Source organism: Micropterus salmoides, unplaced genomic scaffold, assembly GCF_014851395.1.
Source record: "Micropterus salmoides isolate LMB-PRFRI ecotype aquatic unplaced genomic scaffold, ASM1485139v1 Ms_hic_scaffold_8, whole genome shotgun sequence".
Taxonomy (NCBI): domain Eukaryota; kingdom Metazoa; phylum Chordata; class Actinopteri; order Centrarchiformes; family Centrarchidae; genus Micropterus; species Micropterus salmoides.
In genome coordinates, this window is record NW_024044570.1 from 12,668,715 (window position 1) to 12,690,987 (window position 22,273).

Here is a 22,273-nt window from a genome sequence, read left to right on the forward strand (position 1 = left end):
TTAAATCGAAGGTAGGCTACGGGCTTCGTCTAACGTTTAACTATTTTAGTATCAACAGTGACCCCATGTGGACATTTAAAGTATTGCCGAGTTTAATTTCAAAATAAGACATTTGTCACTTGAAAAACAAGTGACACAGACTATAAGATACAATAAATTATTGGTTGACCAAAGGTTGAAAAGAGCAGGTCTTCAATAATTAAACAGTGGTGGAAGCAGTGTTCAGATCTGTTACTGAAGCAAAACTAGCAATATCACAATTTAAAAATACTCCATTGCAAGTAAACTATATGCATTCAAAATGTTACTTAAAGGTACAGAAATACTCATTATGGTGACAGCTTGGCTCATTTCTTTGTCATGTTTTTGTATATTACACCTATCCTTAATACTAAGTAATTGATTTCAACAATTTCTACAATTGTGTAGTTTATGTTAAGCAATACAACATAACTGCACTTATATTTTGTATATAAAATCATCAATCAAATGTATTGGAGTAGAAAGTACAATATTTCCCTCTGAAATGCAGTTGAATATAAACATGAAGAGGCTTCAAATGGGAATTCTCAAGTAAAGTGAAATAAATTTTGAAATGCTTAGATGTGTCTGAAAATGGAGCTCATAAAATCCACAGAAATTGCAAAATGAGATATCATCATCATTTCAGAATGACACACTCTTTCAAAGTAATTGCCACAATAAAACTTAAGCCAATTAGGGAGACGATTATCAGTTTCAGTGAAAGTTTTGATTCAAATAATTTTTTTCCTTAAGATTTGATTTCAACAATGAGCTTTTTCATTTATAATTAAGACCATGTAGGCTAGTTGTATTTCACAGCCTATGTAGACTGATACTGTACATTACGGCTGTAGTAATTCTCATTATTATTTCATTAATTACTCATTTAGGATATAAAATTAAAGGGAAAAAAATCATCTAAGAACCAAAGTTGACATCTTCAAATTACTCATATTGTATTTCAGTCAAAACCCTAAGCTGTTCAATCTACAATTAAATAAAACAAAGTAAAGCAAAAAATCTTTAGATCTGAGAAACTTGAACCAGCTGTGCTGCAATCGAGTTGATTGTTTCAGCACTACATGCATTTATGTTCATTTTATGAATTTCCCGCCACATGGGACGTCAAAATTATAGTGCATTTAGATTCATAGAATTACCAACAGGGCAAGTAGACATGGGTCCCTCTGTAGATATAATCATTAAAACGTTTGTTGTTAGGCAACAATCAGGGGCAATCTTATTTTTGGCAAAATAAATGGATAAGAAAAACATGGTTGAGAAGTACCAATCACATCTACTGATGTTCTGAATATTGTTGGAGCTACTGGCTCCCTAATTACTTCACACTTCCTGCAGAGGCTTATACATCCGGGGGGTGGGGGGTGGGAGGACATCCATTCCTTGATTGATCCCATCCTGGATGATAAAGTGAGTTGTGACTATGCTGTTGTGCTCTCCAAATGTCAGATACTGTGACCATGTTCTCTAATGTCACGCTTCCTCCTTTACTTTCATGTAATCTGATAACATACACAGACGGGATTCATATCATTCCAGACCATAAGATAACATGTCTTTTTGTAGCATATAGTAATTTAATCATGGTGTCTAAGATGGGTTCAAATCAAGGGTTGGTTGAAGAAACTTGAAGACGTTTCACCTGTCATCCAAGAAACTTCTTCAGTTCTGACTTGTTGGCTGGGAATCCCAGCTATTTAACCTCTGTGGGGTTGTTATCAAGGTGATGGATACCACTTGGTTCGTTAGTGGTCCTTGCTGTTGAAACGACATCATTATGGTCGTTACTTGAGGCCAAGTCTGATTGACTGTCTTTGGCATGTGAGGCCAAATGTGGGTGTTTGTTAAATTTCCTGGGAAGGGATGAAAGGACATCATTGAGAGATGGGTTCTCTACTCAGGTGTAGATGGTTTCTTTCACTCCTCTTTCAAACCATCTGTACTCCCTGTCCAGAATATGTACATTGTTGTCCTTGAAAGAGTATCCCTTACCTTTCAAATGCTAGTAAACTGTGGAGTCTTGATCTGAGGAGTTGAGTTGAGCCATCCATTTGTGTAGTGGTTGTAAAGTTTTCACAGTATATTTGTCTGTGCATTTGTCATTGTATTGGACTGTTTACACTAGATTGCATTTCTTGTGTTTGGGTTTGCGGTTTCTCAGGTGGACCACTATCTGTCTTAGCATGTTCTTGGGATGCGATGTTTGTTGAAAATCCTTTCTCTGGAGTTTCTCTCATACTCCAGACACCTATGGAATCACAGTGTTGTTGTATTTATTCTTCTTTTCCTCATGACCCGTAGTGTTGGTGTTCTTCATGGATCTTGTGGCTGTTTTCACAAAGGTCCAGTTTGGATATCCATAAGCTTTAAGTGCATCCTTCAGGTGTTTAAGCTCCATCTCGTGGACTCACTTGTTGGTAGCTTTGAACCCTGGATTACTATGACCTGGATGAATAAGAATCTTCATAGACATAAATTACAGCATATTAAAAGTCAACTGCTTCTTCATGTTAAAATGTTTGCCTGAAGCAAACTGTATCCATGATTTGGCACTTTAGTCTTGATTTGAGTTTATTTACAATCTACAAAAGAAAACAGATTACAGAAAACAGAATTATTTACTATAAATAGTTAACCTTCATAACACTGATTTTCTATTGACTTCATATAGATATTGATAGATAGTGATAGGTTTTGGTGTAAAAGCTAATGTAAAATACTCTGTTGATGTCAGATTACTATAAAGTTATCTTCTAGGTCTAGGTCAGCTTCATAAATGGTTGGTGTTATTTTCAAAAAGGTATGTTAAAGAACAATATTTCTGGGGGTGGACATGTGTGTTGTGGATGTATAAAATCTTACATTTACATTAAAGCAATATCATTCATATACAAAATTAAATGTCCACAATTCAAATGATAAAGAAAGTTCAATTGAGTTACATTGAGAGGGGAATAAGGGTGGAGGTGTGTGTAGTTTAGTTCAATGGGGAGCAGAAGGTAAGGTCCTGCCCATAGCTGGGCAGAAGGATAGAGAAGCCTGGAGAGATACAAGAAGGAAGACTTAGCTTTGCTGTTCCACCAGGACAAGGAAGCTCCAAGCTGCAACCAAGCAGGTTGAAGAGCACGTTAACATGGTTGTCCACACCCACTCTAGAGTTCAGCACAGTTTCCCACAGTCCTTTGTCGGTCATTTAAGTTCACGAAGTCTGGCTAGTTCTTGGTACCACTGCTTCTCCAGCACTTCTATATGCATCTCAATTTCACTCCAAGGCCAGGATGCCTAAAACCAGATTCATTTAACAACCTTTATCTTTCCTCTGAACTTCTCACTCCTCTGTTCTCCTTCATGCATGAAATATTTGTCCTTACTTTCCCCCCAGCTCACACATGCCTAATTTATCTCCTCCTGCTCAAACCACACCCCCAGTCAAAAGCAAAAGGCCCACTCTGCCACTCTTCTACCCATCTCTGCTACAATATATCGCTCCGCACTGAAGAGGGGCAAGGTGCTGAATATACAAGGTTGTTTCAATTGACTGGCATATATAAGGAGTCATGCTCTGATATTGATGAATTGACTAATGTTGTTAGAAGCTGATATCTTATTGTGAAAATGTTGTTATTCCAGACAAAATTGTTCAAGTCTACCCAAAGTCCCTTGAAATGCTACTGTATAAAAAGAAAAGTGAATTTACGGAAGGGAACATCTTGCAGTTGCGCAAGCTGAAGCAGCTGAAAATGAAATTGGATGAACAGGATGAATAATTTGATTTGCATCTGGGACAACATAAAAACCATTGTAGGGCTCAATGAAGGTAGGAGTAATGCAGAGCTACAAAACAAAAAGTTTTATGTAAGATTTGATGTTCATGATTTCAGCGACAAACCCTTTGAGTTTAGAAATAGACTCTTTTCTGCTTCCCCCTCTAATCCCTGGTTGGAAGAGTGGCGTGTGATCAAGTGTTTTAAAGGTTGTAGACCCAGGAAAAGCCAAGGCCCAAATACCTTCTGGCTGTAGTATGTGCAGAGCAGATCCTATTTCAATTATGTCTTCCAGCTGTAACTTACTCAGCAGAGGATGCCATTTCTATGGAAGTACTAGTGGGCTGTCATGGTTCCCGTTGCTAAGGGTAACCACCCCCAAGCTCTTTACGACTTCAGGCCTGTGGCTATAACCTCCTTGGTTTTAAAGTCATTTGAAAAACTAGTCAAAGAAGAGCTCTTAGCTAAAACAGAGTGCCTTCTGGACCCTTTTCAATTTGCTTACAGGGCCAAGAGGGGTGTGCAAGATGCTACCATCACTCTTCTTAATCTACTATATAAAAACCTAGAAGGTAGTAGGAATCACACTATAATGCTTTTTGGTGACTTCTCATCAGCATTTAAGCTATCCAGCCACATGCTAGTTGAGAGACTAGTTAGTAATTTTAAACTACACGTAGCCTACCGTAAGCATTGTATGCTGGGTTCCTGACATTCTCACTAACAGAACGAAGAGAGTAAGGTTGAATGGTAAACTGTCTATTGAGCTAACATCATACACCGGCTCACCTCAGGGTTGCGTTCTCTTTCCTATCTTGTATATTTTATATACAGATTGAATGTATTTACAATAAAAAAAAATTAGTTTTCATTTGCTTTCAAGCTGATGTTAAATTAAGAGAAGATTGTTAATAGGTATGATACTAATTAGTGAGGCATAAACGAGAAACCAGTGCTTGCAAAAGGTTCCTAGGTATGTATCAAACAGGCATTGGGGGAATATATGCGCTATCTCGGCTGCAGTCTGAAAGGACGAGGCACGATGCGAATTTGCAACAATCTGTGTCAAAGAGTTATGACGACAGATATACTGTTACTCTGTAGTTATTAGTCTTCTCTGTGATGTGGAAATTGGTCATGGATCAGTTGTTAACAGCTTTGTTTCTTGGAGAGAAACAATTGTCTCCAACTTAATGTCTCTAAAACAAAAGATATGTGTATAGACTTCACATGCCTTTCCCTAGCTCCTCAGAGCAGTGTTGTCAAGGGACAGGCAGTGCCATCTGCATCTGCAATACATGGTTACCAATTATAAGAATCTGGGCACTATGACCATCTAAAATATTATTCTGAATTGTTGTGCAAGAAGGGCCAGCTAAATTCCAGATTGAAAAGACTGTAATGATCTATAGAGATTTTATTGAGTCTGTCATCTCATTTTCTGCTTGTATGGCAACCTTGGTACCAAACAGAGAAATGCCCTGGCTAAGATTATTAAAATAACCAGATAGATAGTGAGTAAAGTTTAGAAGTTTGAATCACATATTCACCAAGCAGGTGCTTTAAAAAAAGCAATGGCCATTTGGTCAGATTGCGCCTATCCCCTTAAAGGGTAATTTTGGTATTTTTAAACCTGAACCCTATTTTTTCAACATATTTTGGGGTTGAAATGACAGATATACAGATATAAAACACTTTGGAATCCATACAGTAGATGGCTTTAGCCGTCAGCCACAAACCAGCTGCAGTGGTTGTTTACAAAAAGTGCTTATTTTTGCCAGTGACAGGCTCAGACTGTTATATGAGGTGTCAGGAGGATGCCAGTGGAAACGTGAGTCAGAGTTAGAGAGAGGAGTTGGTTGTGTATATACTGTAATGTTGTGTTTGCGGCTGCCTGCTGAAGCCATCTACTACACAGATTCTGAAAGTTCTTGTACCTAATAGTCATTTCGATCCCAAAATATGGGAAATAGGGCTCCTGTTGAAGTCTTCATTCATCCCCGTCTCCATTCAGTCCTTGAAAACCAATGGCAGCAGGAGGTAACTGCTGCTGTTGTTGACAAATCCATTACCTTGTTGATGGTGATGCTGGATGGGAATGGGGATGGTGGAGAAAATGATGATGACGATATAGTGACAGTGTGAATTATGTTTTTTAATACTGAATTACAATATATCATGACATCTGTAGTGTTGATCTTATGTGGTAACACAGATGTCAAGGTTTATAGAGATGTGATTATGTTCTGTTAATGGTGATGTACATACAATGCATGCTTATATTGCTAAGGGATGTTGATAATAGTCAGTGTGCTTTATACCATCTATGAGCCCTGCGTGGCCAGGTGGCTAAGGTGGACACTTATAGCCTGCTTCACATGAGCTTAATTGACTCACTGTCCATTGGTGTAAGCCCTCTGCATGTGTTCAGGCCCACTGCTGTATGTTTCTATGCTATGACAAATGATAAGACTGAATTGAAGTTAATTGAATATTTATTGCAAAGCTTATACATAATCTCACTGTTCTAACTTCTATTAGCCTACTAAAAAATCTTTATCTGTTACAGATTCTAAATGTAGCACTTGAAGCATTTCAGAGTATCTTATGAAATGTATTCACATAGTTGAATGCACTTATTGTAAGCCGCTTTGGGTAAAGGCATCCGCTCAACAAATGTAATGTAATATTAAATATTTGAGTGCACATGTTTTGGGGCCTACTGACATAGAGAGGTGAATAAAAAACAATTAAAACAATTCCATCCTAACACAACCATTAAGCTGATGTGGAGTTTTAAAACCTGTTACTTAAAACAACTGTAAAATGAACTGAAATGTTTCCAATCCAATATAATCTATATTAAGAACAGCAATAATACTTATAGAAATAACTCCACGAAAGCAGATGCTTTATTTTTACTAGATCCATGAAATGTTAGGTCTCACTAATAGTCTAACTGACTAGTTAAGATGGTCATGTCAAGCAAGCTGTGACGAGAAGTGTCTCCTCATCAAGCTCCCAGGGCAGCCCCCAAGCACCCTGAGCAGGAGCACATTCTTTCCTCCCTAGTGAACTTAATTGTTTTTTAATTGGTTAAGTTGTGGCTCTAAATTAGATAAGGCAGTACTGACTTATAATTAATTGTGTTTGCTGGCTCTGTTAAGTCTGTGCTATAAAAAGATATGCTTGTCAGTGGAACTAACCTGGATTTAAAGCAAAAGCAGTGATTCAGCTAACCAAGGATATAAACACTCACACAAAATTGTTAGAGTGCAAAAGCTTGTGACTGGGACACTACATGCAAGTTCCCTTTGCCTTATGTAGAAAAACAGGAGTACCCTATGTGGTCACAATATAGCCAAATTAAAATGCCAGTGTCTTTGTGAGGCTCTACTAGGTCACACATGTTTGCCTTCTCATAAACATTTAGCAAAGATCAGAAAGCTAACATGCTCAGAAAGATAATGCTAGCTTGTTTATGTTAAGGTATAATGGCTGCCACCATCTTAATGTAGCATGTCAGCATGCTAACATCTGCTAATTAGCACTAAACACAAAGTAGCCTACAGCTGATATTGATCAGTTCCTCCTGTAGGCTACTACTATGATGCAAATGCCCACATTTGGTCCTGGGAGGCTGAAGACAGAAGAAGTTACACCAAACAGAAGTCGAGTTCGCACCCGCTGACACTGTCTGTGTGTTTAATGGGGCTAAATCTACTTTAAGCTGTCGAAATTTTAAAGTTCCGGATTTGCATCCTCATTAGCATTTACAGTTTTTTTTGTAGAATCCACTGTCCACAGTGATGCGCCATATTGATTACAGATAGTGCAGGAGATGACACAAACTTGTCTTCTTAACTTTGTTGCCTCACAGCCCCCCCCCCCCCCCGCTTGACACACACAGTCGGTTAGTCTGCTGAGTGACAGCCTGTTACAACTCCATTCAGTCTCCTGCTGTTGTCTGTGGTCACCTACACTGTGCTATAATGCAGCCAAATTCATGGTATAACTGTTCTCATTTTTACACGTTTCTGTTTCTGTTGTCGGGCAACTGGATGAGTTTAAATAAGGTATTTATTGGTATTAGGTATTATTATATTAGGTATCGTGATAGTCCATATGGGAACCTGTGGAAACCTTAGTTAGCTGTTTAGCACAAAAAACTTTCTAATGTCATTCTTGTTTGGATGCTTTGTCATGGAAAACGATAATAGGTTTACAGCACTGACTGAATGTGAGAACTACTTTCACTGGTGTGGAGTGCTAATTTAATACATCCTGACAGCTAAACTTTACTCATATGACTGCAATTGTCTTGTCAGAGCATACAATGGCGTGACTAAAGAGGAGGCGATGTATTGAAATTTACTGGCAGCTTTAAACTGCCCTATACGTGACCCTTGTGGTTTCATGAAAAGACTGTTCAAGGCTTCTTCAGCATCTTGCTCTCATTGCTTCAAAGAACTCAAACAAGGGATAGATGTGTGTGTGTGTGTGTGTGTGTGTGTGTGTGTGTGTGTCCCACCCATAGAAAAAGCACAAATAAAGGCCCTTTATGTTTTCACAGACAATTTGAGGATATTACAGGATTTCAGTCACACACACACACACACACACACACACTGATATATTGAATATATTAATGCCCCTTAAATGCATTTCTTTTTTTTTACCTTTATATAAAAAGGAAGCTCTCTATTGGTTGAGTCTTACCCCACCCTCCGCCTCTTTCCCCCCCGGTTTCCAGGGCAACCATGTCAGGTTGGAGGAAAAGAGCAAATCATGTGAGGGCATAGCATCTTTCTTTCTGTCTCCCTCTCCCTCTCCCTCTCTCCCTCTCCCTGTCTCTGTCTCCCCCCCTCCCCTTGTGTATAAAAGCCTCGCTCCCCATGCTTTCACTTCACTCTCAGCTCTCCATTGCATTGCAGAGACTGAAAACTGAAGAGAGGGGAAAGGAACACGACCTAAAGGAGATCTCTGTGTTACTGTGGGAGACATTGATTGACTTTCTCCTTTTTTCTCTCTCACGTTCATCTCCTCTTCACTTTCTCCCCCTCTCCCACTGTGGTTTGGATCTCAGCCTTTTCTTCGTCCTTCTCCTCCTTCTCCAGCGTCTTCACTTTGGTTGGACGGTGGCTGCATTGATGCAAAATGGGTTGTGGCAATTCCTCAGTCACGAGCAACTCAGGAGGGGGTGAGCGTTTTTAGGGAATATGTGTGTGGATCTGTATATGTGTATGTTTGTGTGACAATCTATGTGAGAGCGTGTGAGGGAGAGAGTTGTCACTGTATCTGCATCAAAGGGAGTGACTGTTTTGAATGTAAATTAAGTGTATCAGGGTTACCCTTGCATTCAGTGACAGTCCTCAGATGTGTTGGTGTGTGTGCATTATCTATGTGTGTGTGTGTGTGTGGTTCTCAGTGTCTTGATTTCAATAATAATAAATAAATAAACAGCTATATAGCATCATATATTTTGTACATGATATAAATATAATTAATTCTCCCACTCTGTATTGTGTGTGTGTGTGTGTGTAAGTACAGTGGTCTCCTAAAGCTATGAGTGGTGGGTCGATCATAAAGGGTCTCCCATATCCTCGTATAACACACCATAGCAGTAGCCTCAGGAATGTACCGCTTTGATGAATGGTAATGACATTAATACTGTGATTAGAATGTTAATGTCTACACTGACACAAAAGCAATTCCTCCTTATGTCACCTGTGTTTGTTTATGTGTTCTTCTTTCTCTTGGTGCGTATGCAATGGTTTCCATAGATTTTGACGATGAAAGATGAGCAGTTCCAGTGAAATTAACCTGTCTTTGTCTCCTCATTTGCTGGCTGTGCCTGTAAGCAGGCGTCTGTAAAATATTCAATCAATGGCAGGTTTCATTCATAAAGTATGGAGCTAAAATACTGTATCGCGTGGTTTTACCAACACTCGTTCAGATATCCTACTTTGTTGTGGCTTGTCCTTGAATAACACATCTCTCTGTCTCTGTTGGCTTAGGCTGATAGAATACCTGTTTTAAATTATACTGAGCAAATCTCTGGGCACCATAGCCAATTTGAGGTAATAATTAGATTGAAGTATCTGCAGGATTACCTCACCACCACTGCCTATTAAAGCAGCATGGTGTGTGTTTGTGCTTGTGTAAATGTGTGTCTTTGCAGGTACCTAATCAGTGCTTACCAGGCATGTTAACCAGAGACAGCTACTGGGAAAGGGGACCCAGCATTGTCTTTTGCTTTAAATATGATCTACTTGTTACACTGTCTGCAAACAACATCTAAGTATGTTGCTGTGAGTGTGGCTTGTTTGTCTATGAAGGACAACAGCTGCTTCCATTTCTGTGCAGTTAGTCTTATCCATTTTTCTTTTTTTTAGAGGTCAGTGCTCATCACAATGTCAAAGACGTGATGTCCTGTCACTTTGACAAATGTGGACTAGTGGTCTCCTACTCTATTATTTTCTGTAGAAATAAGATAAAAGCACTTCATATTTAATATTATTTTAACCTAGGATGTGTAATTGTGTCGCTACACATTTGTGTTTTATGTTAAATTGTTTATTTGATAACAGTGTTTTTACCCTAGCTGTTTAGCATTTATAAGTAGTATATACATATTTAATAAACTACATTATAATGTAGTTTTAAGCAGATATAAGTGGTCCATAACCATATCCTCCTGTTGAGGTTGATGTATAAACAAATAACAGATGACAGTATAGTAAGAAAATGTAGACAAATATTGTACATTAACAAACTTAAAATGTTTTTATAACTATGTACAACTACATTATAGGGTGCAATAAACCTTTATTAAATGTTTATATACTGCTTATAAATGCTAAGTAGGGGTAATTTGTAGTAATGTGTTTATTTGAAGTTCTTCCAGACAATAACAAAACCATAACCATAATTAAGGTCATTTAGGAAGCTTTAAAGTCAAGTCATACAAGAATGTTTCAATTTCAAGCTGTGGTCTCACTAGACTTAAATGTCGGCCTCAGTGCAGTCTGTATCACATTGCTCATCCCTAGTCTTATGCACCCAGATGCACCCTTGGATATGAATGAGATTTTGTCAGGCTACTGAATAGGCCCCTGTGTCATGTTGGCAGACTCAAACATTGACTGTGAAAATGGCCCTCCATTCCTTTTACAAGGATAAAATTCACTATATTTCTGTCTAATATAGATTCTCTACTTTTCTACAATAACATGTTATTCCTTTAAAGACACATTTCTACAGTGACACAGTGAAGTGTGGCGTGAAAAAATATTGTAGAGAAGAATTTATACTTTTGTTGTCAGTGTGATAGCATGTTCAAACAGGAAGTTAGATTATCCCCCAAATGAATTTATTATGATCTAATTTCGATTCAAATCAATTTCATTGGACTGCCTGTGGTTCAGCAAATAATGAGCTGTTGTCGGACCATAAAAGAGTCAAACAGCATTTGGATGAGCACCCTGGGTGTCATTTGGAATCGAGGCATTTTACACTGTATGCCTTGTGTCAGTTTACAACATGTCCTCTGTTACCCTTCAGAGGCAAGTTGGGATAACTATAAAAGCCAATTGTTAAGAGAGTGTGAGTAGCCTATGGTGAAAACCACTATCAGTGGATATACTGGAAACTTAAGCAAAGTGGCAATACCAAAAATATTACACTGAAATATAAATCTAGCACTGAAAGCTTTATTGGTAATTTTATTGTGTCATTGTTGTGTTGTTCGTTTGTGTTTTGTGCTGTTATATGCATTTTCTAGTTGACTTTTGTGTATTTTAAAGGCTAATCTAGGGACGGGCATTGCAGACAAGGGCTATAAATGGTGTAGTGTAGAACGCTGTGGAATTGGTTCATGCTATGTAATTGTACCTATAAAATACACATTAAATAATAAATAAATAAGTAGTATAAATAAGTAATATGTGCATTAAAATGAATATCAAAGAAAATGCCTATACACTGCTATTCATTTTTAATTATTCTTTTATTCGACAATGACATAATTTACATATTTAAACATAACATATCAGTTAAATATCTATTAAATTGTTCAACCTATTTACCTGTAGTTTCTGGCCTTAAATCACTGGCAGCTGATGGTCCACATGTTCACAGGTTGAAGTGAGAATTATTATACTGTATATTGTGTGTCTGTTCAACATGTGTGTTGAATGATGGCCTTCGAAAGAAACTGTTGCATGGTCCATGGATCTTAAGCACACTGGGATTCTTTGTTAGTGAGGTAACACACTTCCTTCAATACTTATGAATACCACAGTACTAATGAAAATTAATTATATGATGTGTTTTGATTTGTTTTCAGGGCCAGCAGAAGTCTCCAAGGAAGTGTAAGTACATCAGTCATTCTTAAAGTATTTATGAAGCTCATCATCTGTGGCCTCCAAGCTGTGTACATTCAGATCACACTGTACATCTTAACAAAAGAGCTTCATATATGTATTGTATGTAGTATTCATGTAGTATGGATCTGTGTTGTGGCAAAGGATTTACGTTTTTAAATCAGTGATGGGTGCACACAACAATAAAACAATATATTTTTCTATATTTTATTACATTTACAAACCCATGTTTATCAGTTTAACAAATTCATTATTATGTAAATGAATTTAGATGTAATCGATATGGTCAAACAATAAGGATTTGGCCTCTGAGCATTTTTTTAAGCTTCCTTTCACATTCTACATTACTTGAAGTTTTGCTCAGTACTAATAAATATAAATATAAATATTTATTTATTTTTGCCACATTAAAATTATACATTGTGCCTTTGGTATGAGTTTACACGTAGATGGAACAACATTAATATTTAAATTGTATATATATTTGACCACTGCAATGGACTGGCGCCCTGTCCAGGGTGTACCCCGCCTTTCGCCCGATGTCAGCGGGGATTGGCTCCAGCCCCCCGTGACCCTGTATGCAGGATAAGCAGTTGACGATGGATGGATGGATGGATGGATATATTTGACCATGAACCCCTAGTGGCTCTTGTTTTGTTTAACTAACAATAAGTTTCTTCTGGCTTTTGAAAAACTATCAATTCAGACCCATCAAGTTTCATACAGAGGACAGACTTTCAACAGTTAGTATTTATCAAAGCTTAGGGAGGGGCAGCATTTCCAAAGCATTTCCTGGAATCGTGCCTGTGTGTGTGTTTGTATATGTTCCTTGATAATCATCTGAGCCGCAAGCACAGGACCCACGAGAGCTGACAGCAGCACACTACTGACTCAGTCAAGAGCTAATCACAGCTTCCTAGGACTTTACTACACAGAAATATATTACACACACACACACACACACACACACACAAACAAGATGTACAACACAAACACAAGATTATGGGAATAATACACCCAAAAAGTGAAAGTCATTATTTTGCTCGCACTCCTGGAAAAGAACCAAAGTGAATAATGGTGCAGCTCCAAAACAAACAACAAAACAAACAAGTAAAAAAAAACACTTAGGTCACTGGAAACTGGTTGTTCAGGAGCCTGGTTCCAGACCTGAAACAACAATTGGCAGTCAGTTGCTCAGAACTCTCAAAAGGGAATTAGTAATATTCCCTACAGGGCTAATGCAGCATAGCTCAAATGTTCTGCAACAGCGTGATTGCACTTCCACAGTCCAGTATTGTGAGTTTTTATGTCCTCTGTGCTCCTGTAAGACCTGACCTGACCCATGCTTCTTCTCTCAATCAGGACAGAAGATCCCTCAGCAGAAGATGAGAAAAGAAGGTAGTTTCGCTTATTTTCTCCAGATTTTTGACTGCATTCACTATTTAAGTTCTTATTTTTCTGGTGCTGTTGGATGTTGGATAATGATCAAAAATACAATATTTGCTATGCATTATGGAATCTGAATATTAATAAGTATTTTTTATTGTCAATGTTATTAGTAACAACTGTGCTTTTCTTTCTATGAGTCAAAAAGGTCTTTAGATGACTGGCTACCTATATTTTTTAGCATTTCTTTTTCTTATTTACAAAGCCGTACATAATCTAGCACCCTCATATATCAGCGACTGCCTCTCATTTTGTGTCCCAACAAGTCTTTTAGAAGCCCCTAAAGGGATCTGGCGAGGCTGCTTTCTCTTTTATGGCCCTAAACTGTGGAACACCCTCCGCTTGGATCTTAGAACAGCGCATTCCCTTGCAATTTTTTAAAAGAAATTAATGACCTATCTTTTAACTTGGCTTTTCATTTGGGTTAACATGCTTGTATCATTTTTGTATCAACTATAAAATATAAAAAAATTAGCTTGCTACAATTGACTGGGGGGTAGCTTCTGTGTAGTGAAGCTTCATTTAATGTAGAGTAGCTAGTAGCTTAGCTCACTACATTTTCCAAGTAGCTTGCCCAGCACTGATTGTACTGTGATCAAACCTGTTTAACCTTCACTTGTTGCTGTTGCTGCTATTATTTTATTATAGTTTATTTTCATCTGTTTTTGTTAAGCACTTTGGGCTGCATCTTGCATGAAAGATGCACTACAAATAAAGTTGGTATTATTATTAAGTTATGAATAGATTTTACTCATATGCAAACTTAAGTCAAAATGTCCCCATAAATATTAGAGGTAGTTATTCTAAATTATCATTATTATTCCCAATATTTCCAGTATCACTGGTCACTGGTAATAAAGCCGTCTAATTCCATACTTTGAAACCATGTCAAATCACCATGCTTTTTACATTTATATGTGTGTGTACAAAGCATCTTAATGTAATTACTTAATAACAAGATGCAAAACTCAGATATAAATTCAAGGCACGCATATTATCAAATGCATAACAACGTCACACAAAGCCTAGTATAATATTTTATAAAAGGTGAGGTACCTTTCAATCCCTACGTTGTCTTTTATTAATTGCTACATTATTCTGCTCTCCTCTCAGGAACTATGGTGGCGTGTATGTAGGTCTACCAGCAGACCTGACCACTGTGGCTGCTAGTCAGTCCAAGTCCACGCGTAAAGGTAAACATCTGCACTGCACGTCCTATATTCTGGAAAATGAGTATCCGTCCAAAGAAAATTAACTGTTGGTGTGGTAAACTGTAGTTTATTTTAAGATGGTGCCTCTGACATTGATGAGCATCTTGTGGTGAAGCAGCTCAGGGCGTAGAAATAAATAAACCCTAGTGGCCTAGCCATCTCCCCATGAAATCATATACCTGCCTGCAGCGTTTTTGGTAATATTGACCTTTATTTTTTTATTTTTCTGAATCTTAATGAGAAGCATTCCCTTTACTATTAAAGTTTGGCTACTCATATTTGCGAAGATAAACATGATTCACAACATTTCCTTTTACCATGCAACAAAATATTTTTCAGTTATGTTTCTTTTTAAACATCATGCCCCTCATTACTCCTGTAAGGCTCCCCTAAGGCTCTCAAGTGTTACATGTTACTGATAACCACAACAGCGTTATTTATTCTCTCATTCTAATACAGTGTGTGGTGATATTGACTTAATTGACCACCATTTATGTGACTACTTTTCTGACAGAGCTATGTAAATAGTGACATTGTATTGTAATGTGACCAGTATTAAGAAACAAACTGCTGCCTTACTGTTTTATCTTGTAGTCCTGAAGGTTTTCCTGTTGTCGTGTCCTTTTGCTCATTGAGTTCATTATAATAAGGAACTGATTAACTTTTGTATCCTCTTCCACAACAAGTACTCTTTTTTCCACTGAGGTCTCTCAATTCAAACTGGAATTATGTGTGGAGTTGTTTTTGAGCACAGCTGCTGATTCTGTTTTTTCTCCTTCTTGCAGACTAGCAGCTATTGAAGGGAACACAACAAAGGTACTCTAAAGAACAAGGCTGCTTGTTCAGTTCTTACCATCACCTGCTCTTCTGTATTTCTTCTCTTTTAAAGTGAACTGAAGCTGGTACAAAGACTCAAATGAAATGACACTATTCTTTGTCTCAACAGGATCCGACATATTCATTCACCTGGAGACACTCATATTACAAGCAGAGAGCATGTAAGTGCTCTGATTCTGGCTCACCACACACAGAGTAAAGTCTCAGGTTTTAACACTCTCATTGAGCGAGGATGTGGGTAGAATGCAGGGGCTCTGAAGACGCTGCCTCGTGGAGTCATGGTTGGCACAGCGGTGCAGGGCACAACGACGCAGGGACACACAGAAGAGGTCGGCATACGGCATCCATCATCACCCTTCACTTTGCAAAAAATAGATGGCCATCGAAGTGGACAAGCACCCATCCTGGGACCGGCATTATTGGGTGGTGGCAGCGGGCATTGTGACAGCCGTCTTGACTTTTCGGTCACGACACTGGAACGTTCTTTCTCAGGAGGAGACAGGGGACCCAGCCATGTAACAAACTAACTAACTGTCTGGGAATTGAACACATTCCCAAATGCCCTCTGCAATGATAATCACAACTCTGTTATTTCTCTAAGTCTAATCAATGATTCATTGTGTGGCGGAGACAGAGTTAGAGAGACAGAGTTTCACAGAAAGCAGCACACAAATTCCTGTTAATGCACCACAGAATGTTTCAGCGTTATATTATTGATTTCAATCAGGGACATGCCGCTGCAACAGAAGAGTCTGAAAACGACTCTGATTTTAATGATGGGTTAAAGTGCTAACAACAATGAGTTAAGCAAAAAGTGTTTTAATCAATGTCCCCAAATGTCCTTAGCACGCAACTACGTTGTACCTGTTGTTGTTAACTTGTGGCCCAGACTGATTGTGTAACATCAGCATATGACTCATGACACTTAGAGGGTCTCTCTCTCTCTCTCTCTCTCTCTCTCAAGCTCTCTCTGCAGCATGTTGTTTTTCCCCCTGAAGAGCTCTGATTCTAGTGCTTCTGGGTAATTCACACTGTTCTTACAATCTTTCTCAGAAGCAGAACTGTCACACAGTTTGTTCATATCTCACAACATTAAAGTGATCTAATGTGTAACAGTGAAAAATGTCATTAAGTTCAGCTGCAAAAAACTGAACAAAGGAAACATGCTAAGAGACACAGAAGTGGTGATTTTTTTAATCCTTGTTTTTCTTACGTTTTTTTGACATTGCTTTGTAGCACCTGAACTGCATTATGATATGGCAAGCCGTTTTAACATTTATTCTTTAAAACTTACTTTTTGCTATTTAAAAGCTACTAGTACTTATTTATTAGTTACAAGTTACTATTCCATTAGCTACTTGTAACTATTCCCGTTTTACTAGTAACAATTGATTAGATACTAGTACTTAATTTTTAGCTACTAGTAACGACTTGCCATAATTATAATCTATTCCATACATTATGTATCACACTTTATTGTGAACGTTGTACTTCTGTATGTAATTGTTGAAGGTAGCTGGTGCTATTGTGTAGTTTTGTTCCCATGAAAAGATAAAACCAACAATGTTTTAGTGTGAAAAAAAGTTCTCATCACAAGGTCCTCACTTGAAGCTAACAAAGCTTTCAGCCAGATCTTGTGGCCTTCTCTAGCTGATGGAGTTGTATTATAAATATACCTGCTACTTCAAGCTCAACAATGTTTTAGTCTGTCTCTCAATACTTTTCATCCTCTGTACCCTCTGTGACACTCAGCCCCAAGCTTATTGTTGGTTTAGTTCTTTTTCATGGGATCTGTTGACAATAAGAAAAATATAGAATATCACCAGCCTTATCTTTTAACAGAAAATCTCACATCACAGTGTCCCCAGAAAAAAACACATTACAGCTGGGCGGTCATTTGTCAGCAGGGCTCTTGGGTTCTCTCTTCTATTGAATGTATGACATCCTCCACTTACCAGGACCCTAGAGGAGGATGGAAATAGGCCAACTTTAAACACTTGAGATTCAAGAGATGTTTCCACGCTACACAAAACACCTGTGTGTAGCCTCGGCTGCCTCGACTTGCCAGTCACACAAAATTTATGAACAAAAGCTCACTATTTACCGTTGTTTTCTTCAGTGGAACGCCTTCTAGTTGCCAAGTTATGTTGCCGATTATCAGTCACATTGATACCAAGGGATTTCATGTCTTCATGTATTTTGATTGCAAGCCATTTGTCACCATATTGTCGCAGCGTTTACACTGTTCACCTGTGGTAGAGGCAGAATATACTAAAGAGCTGCTTTATGTACTGTGTAGTTTATACAACATTTTTAACATATAAAAAAGAGCTGCAGTGTGCCTACAGCGCTGCAGCACTGATTTGATCAGAACCCCGCCTGAGACATTATATTTTTGGTGTCCCTTTTCCTTGATGTCTACATTTCCTCCCTGCTGCTGCCTCAGTTTCCCTGCAGTCCCTACCAGAGGCATTTAGCTTTGACAGCGTGTTGTGCCGCCTGTCTCTCCCTCTTTTATCAGCCCCTCTTTGCCCTTTATGGTTGTTCCTCCTGTACATGATGAATGTCATTGCCTTTGCCCTATTCAATTAGTCCAACAGGGACAAGGGGGCAGAATGTGGATGCATAACACAGGTGGAAGCAAAGCCCTCTACAATTAAATGCCACTGTGGCACATTGTGGGATATGTGTAAAAAGCTGTGCTACACAGCATGTTATTTGAATGTAGTAAAGGTGGGGTGTGCTTTGAGAAGTTTGGGAATACCTTTATGTGCTTTCTTCCATTAAGTTAGATTGAGACTGATACCACTTTCATGTCTGTATGCTAAATGTGAAGCAACCACCAGCAACCAGTTAGCTTTGCTTAGCACAGAGACTGAAAATGGGGAAACAGCTAGCCTGGCTCTGTCCAAAGGTGACTAAACTCACCTACCAGCACCTCTAAAGCTCACTTTTTAACATATTATGTCTCATTTGTTTCATTTGTGAAAAACCAAAGTGTAAAAATGGCATATTGTGGTTTTTGTTGGGTCTTAATGCTAAACTAAGCTAACCTGCAGGCTGTAGCTTCATCTTAACCAGACAGACATGAGAGTATTATTCATTTTCTCAGATTACTCTTAGCACGAAAGCAAACGAGTGCATTTCTACAAAATGTCTAACTATTCCTTTAATGTTTGGAGATGTAAGATCCTTCAGGTTTTTGACCACTTGAGGTCAAAGTAGCTGTGAATTGTTTTAATTATTTACTGTCCACACACTGGAAAAGACCTGAACTGGTCATTAAAAACTCACCAGTGTCTCTTTATGCTGTTGACGGCTGTATGATGTCATGAGGAGGAAATGACTGAGGTGACTGGGTTTGTTCAGTGATGTTTCACGTTGAAAATCACATTTTACAGGCTATATTCTCTGTCTCACATGTTCTGTCGGTCTTTCAAATCACACATACTCACACACAAATTACCTGCTCATCATAAATGTCCACACACCTTCCCAAACACAATGTCCAATCGACCTAATTCATCAATGATGCTGACATGAACAAAAACAAACAACTTGACTGCCTCTGTTCATCCATTATCATCTGATTCAATTATTTATGATTAAAGACTTTTATATTGTCTCTGCACAGTTGTGGTTATTGATTGTGGTCTTTGTTAAAATGAATCTGCCTTTTGTAATCAATGAGCCCGAAACTTGAGGGATTACAAGTGTTCTTAGCGAGTGTCATAGACAAAATCAAGCGAGGACGGCTAAGGAGAATATTTGTCATTGAACTGAGGGCTTTTGTCCGCCTGCAGCATGATCAATCACAGCGCCATCTCGTAATTGACTTGCTTGTTAGGAGTGCATGGAGGAGCAGGAGGTAGTAGAGAGATGGCAACTCCATCTTGTCTCTCATTGCACAGCAGTAGTTTCCCAGCAGTATATAAACTAATTAAAATTAGCTCCACCTTTACCAGCTGCCACATTAAAGGAACATCAATGCATCAATAATTACAATCCTAATATGATAAGCTCAAATGGGTGATTCTACTTAGTGAGTACTTTTACTTTTGGTACTTTAAATATATTTTGATGCTTACTTGATACTAGATACTTGATACTTTGAGTACTTCTTCCACCACTGGGGACAGAAAGCTGTAGAGAACTGACTTATATCACACAACTAGCCTACGCCTACCTGCCCAAGTTTTGACACATCTGGCTCTCATATTTGCAGCTCAATATCCCTAGAGGTTATATTCACAATGGACAAATCTGCACACCACAATTTCATGTCCAATCCCTAATTTAATCTCCCCAAATAAAGGTCTTGATTTGTAAAAAAAAAAAAAAAAAAAAAAAAAGAATAACCTGAACCTTAACTTGTGTATGTGGTATTGGCAACATTACCATTGGGTGTTAATAGCAGAAATATGCAATATTGGCGCACTTGTCCCATGATAAGATGCCACAATACAATTCACATAACACTGTCAACTATTTTATTGAAGAACTAGTCCCTTTGAAAGTGGTTGACTGTGAGTTCTGCTGAGTATCCAAAGTTACATGGACACTGTGAAACATATGCTGCTGTTGAATTTTAAAATTGGAGGACCAGTTCACTTCAGTTTGTTAGTTTGCAATTCACAATGGATATTAGGAAGGCTTTTCTATTGTGATGGGTAATGGTTTGTTGTTGTTATCTGTGTACTGAACACTTTTAACATACATGATGTACCCTTAAGAAACATTGAGGGTTTTATTTGTATAGTAATCACACACCACTCTCATTTAAATTGTTCTGTTCTCAAAACTGGGACAAACCAATCATCTGCGTGGCTAGATACCATTATCGGAGAAAAATAAATTTGGCTTATCCAGCTCTTTAAATCTTACTTGTGTGGCAGTACTGCATTCCTTATGGTGAGACATACAGAGACACGTTAACTTCCAATACAGTAGTCTCATTACTTTTCCTCTGTTGATGTTCCAGCTGCATCGATGGAAATGGTTCAATAAAAACATTCCATTGTGTCTATACTGTATACCACATGACTGGTTATATCATCAAGTACTAACGATAGTATTGAGGGTGAAATCCAACTCAATAGCATGTTATGTCAATAAAAATCTAAGCCATTTACTTGCTATCTGTCTTTTAAAAACAAAGTGAAGTTTCCAAAACATGGTGCTCCATTTTCCGGTGAGGTAAATGTGAGTGGTGTTCTTTGCATCGGACACAGATAAAAATCTGTCTCTCTGTGTGTGAGCTGTGAGAGCTACGTGATTGAGAACATGTCCTTAATCAGATCATCTGTGCATCTGGCCCACCGCAACATCACAGCTGCTCTTTCTCCAGCTGAAATTCTTAGTCAACATAGTGTTTCCCTTGAGATGATCCTCTATGATGTTGTCTCTGCTTTACCTCTAAACTAGTTCACTATCCAAATGTATGATAAAATGATACGGAAAACAGACATTTCTAATTTAAAAGTATTTTGGTATCTAATTATATTCCACACACCAATAGATATAGAATATCCCAACTCAGTTAAACAACAACTTTGAAAATATTTTTTGCCATTAAAGTTGAGTTGTCACAGGTATACACCTGTGACAACTCAACTTTAATGGCAAAAAATATTTTAACAAAACTTTCATAGTTATCTGAGGTGTTCAAGGAGCTGTTTAACCACCATCCATGTTTTATTTTATTTTATTTTTTTTGTCAAAATGACTGAAGCTGAAAATAGCTCCTCTATTTGTGCATCAAATAGTGGGACAGTATTGGACAACAGCAGCATCAATAGCACACTCAAAAGTGTTTTGTTCACTATGCATACTGGCTTTTTAAAGTATCCTTAATTTTGCCACTCAATTTTGGCCCATCTCAAAATTTTTAAATCATGCCACAAAGAGCAGATGAAAGAAACTACTTATATAAATTTTTGCCCTGATAAAGGCTTTACCCCCTTTAAGTGGCTTTAAGTGTTTTTTTTTCATATAACTGAGACGATACATTGGACATGTTCGTTTTTCTTATTCCACATACTGTCCAGTTTCAAATGATTTCTCATTTATTTTCTTCACACAATAATTTCTTCATTCACTTGAATATGGTCCATGATGTCAACACTGGACAATAAGCAAAAAATAATTTAATGTATGCATTGTGTCCAAATTCTGGTAGAAACTAAATCTGACCGAAGTATCATATAAAAGCTCCCCTCACAAAATTGTAGCTGTAACTTCACTTGTCACCAGTAGATGTCTCTGCAGCACAGCCCAAGCTTCAACCCTGGGCAGACATGACAGCAAGAAAAGATCCAGCACACCCAATCAACATGTTTGGTTAATAGCTACATTCCCAGAGTTATCCATGAAAAGTGAGAAGTATGTTCTTCTCCCGCACCCAAGGCCTGCTTTAAGTGATAAAATGGTGAAAGCCAGCCAGCAGCTCCCACAATCTTCTCCTGTTGACTTGTGAAGCCAGAGGGTTACACTAATCTTTGGCGCCAGAGTTGCTAATCTAGCCCAATAACTGTAACAGGGTGCTAATCACTGTTTTGGTGGAAAAAACCTTGCCAGCTTTTCCATG

General features: G+C 38.1%; 1 protein-coding gene across 1 annotated transcript; it reads left to right on the plus strand.

Moving 5' to 3' along the window:
• Window positions 1-8,730: 8,730 nt before the first annotated feature.
• Window positions 8,731-19,316, plus strand: LOC119894297 (overexpressed in colon carcinoma 1 protein). Its single transcript, XM_038706974.1, has 6 exons — window positions 8,731-9,009; window positions 12,157-12,181; window positions 13,556-13,591; window positions 14,753-14,832; window positions 15,636-15,666; window positions 15,797-19,316. The coding sequence occupies exons 1-5, from the start codon at window positions 8,967-8,969 to the stop codon at window positions 15,638-15,640; spliced, it is 189 nt and encodes a 62-aa protein (XP_038562902.1). The 5' UTR covers window positions 8,731-8,966; the 3' UTR covers window positions 15,641-15,666; window positions 15,797-19,316.
• Window positions 19,317-22,273: the final 2,957 nt, after the last annotated feature.

Coding starts and splice junctions, on each gene's coding strand:
- LOC119894297 (XM_038706974.1), top strand. CDS start 8,967: ATGGGTTGTGGCAATTCCTCAGTCACGAGCAACTCAGGAGGGG. Junction 12,182..13,555: donor GCAGAAGTCTCCAAGGAAGT/GTAAGTACATCA, acceptor TCTCTCAATCAG/GACAGAAGATCCCTCAGCAG. Junction 13,592..14,752: donor GCAGAAGATGAGAAAAGAAG/GTAGTTTCGCTT, acceptor CTCTCCTCTCAG/GAACTATGGTGGCGTGTATG.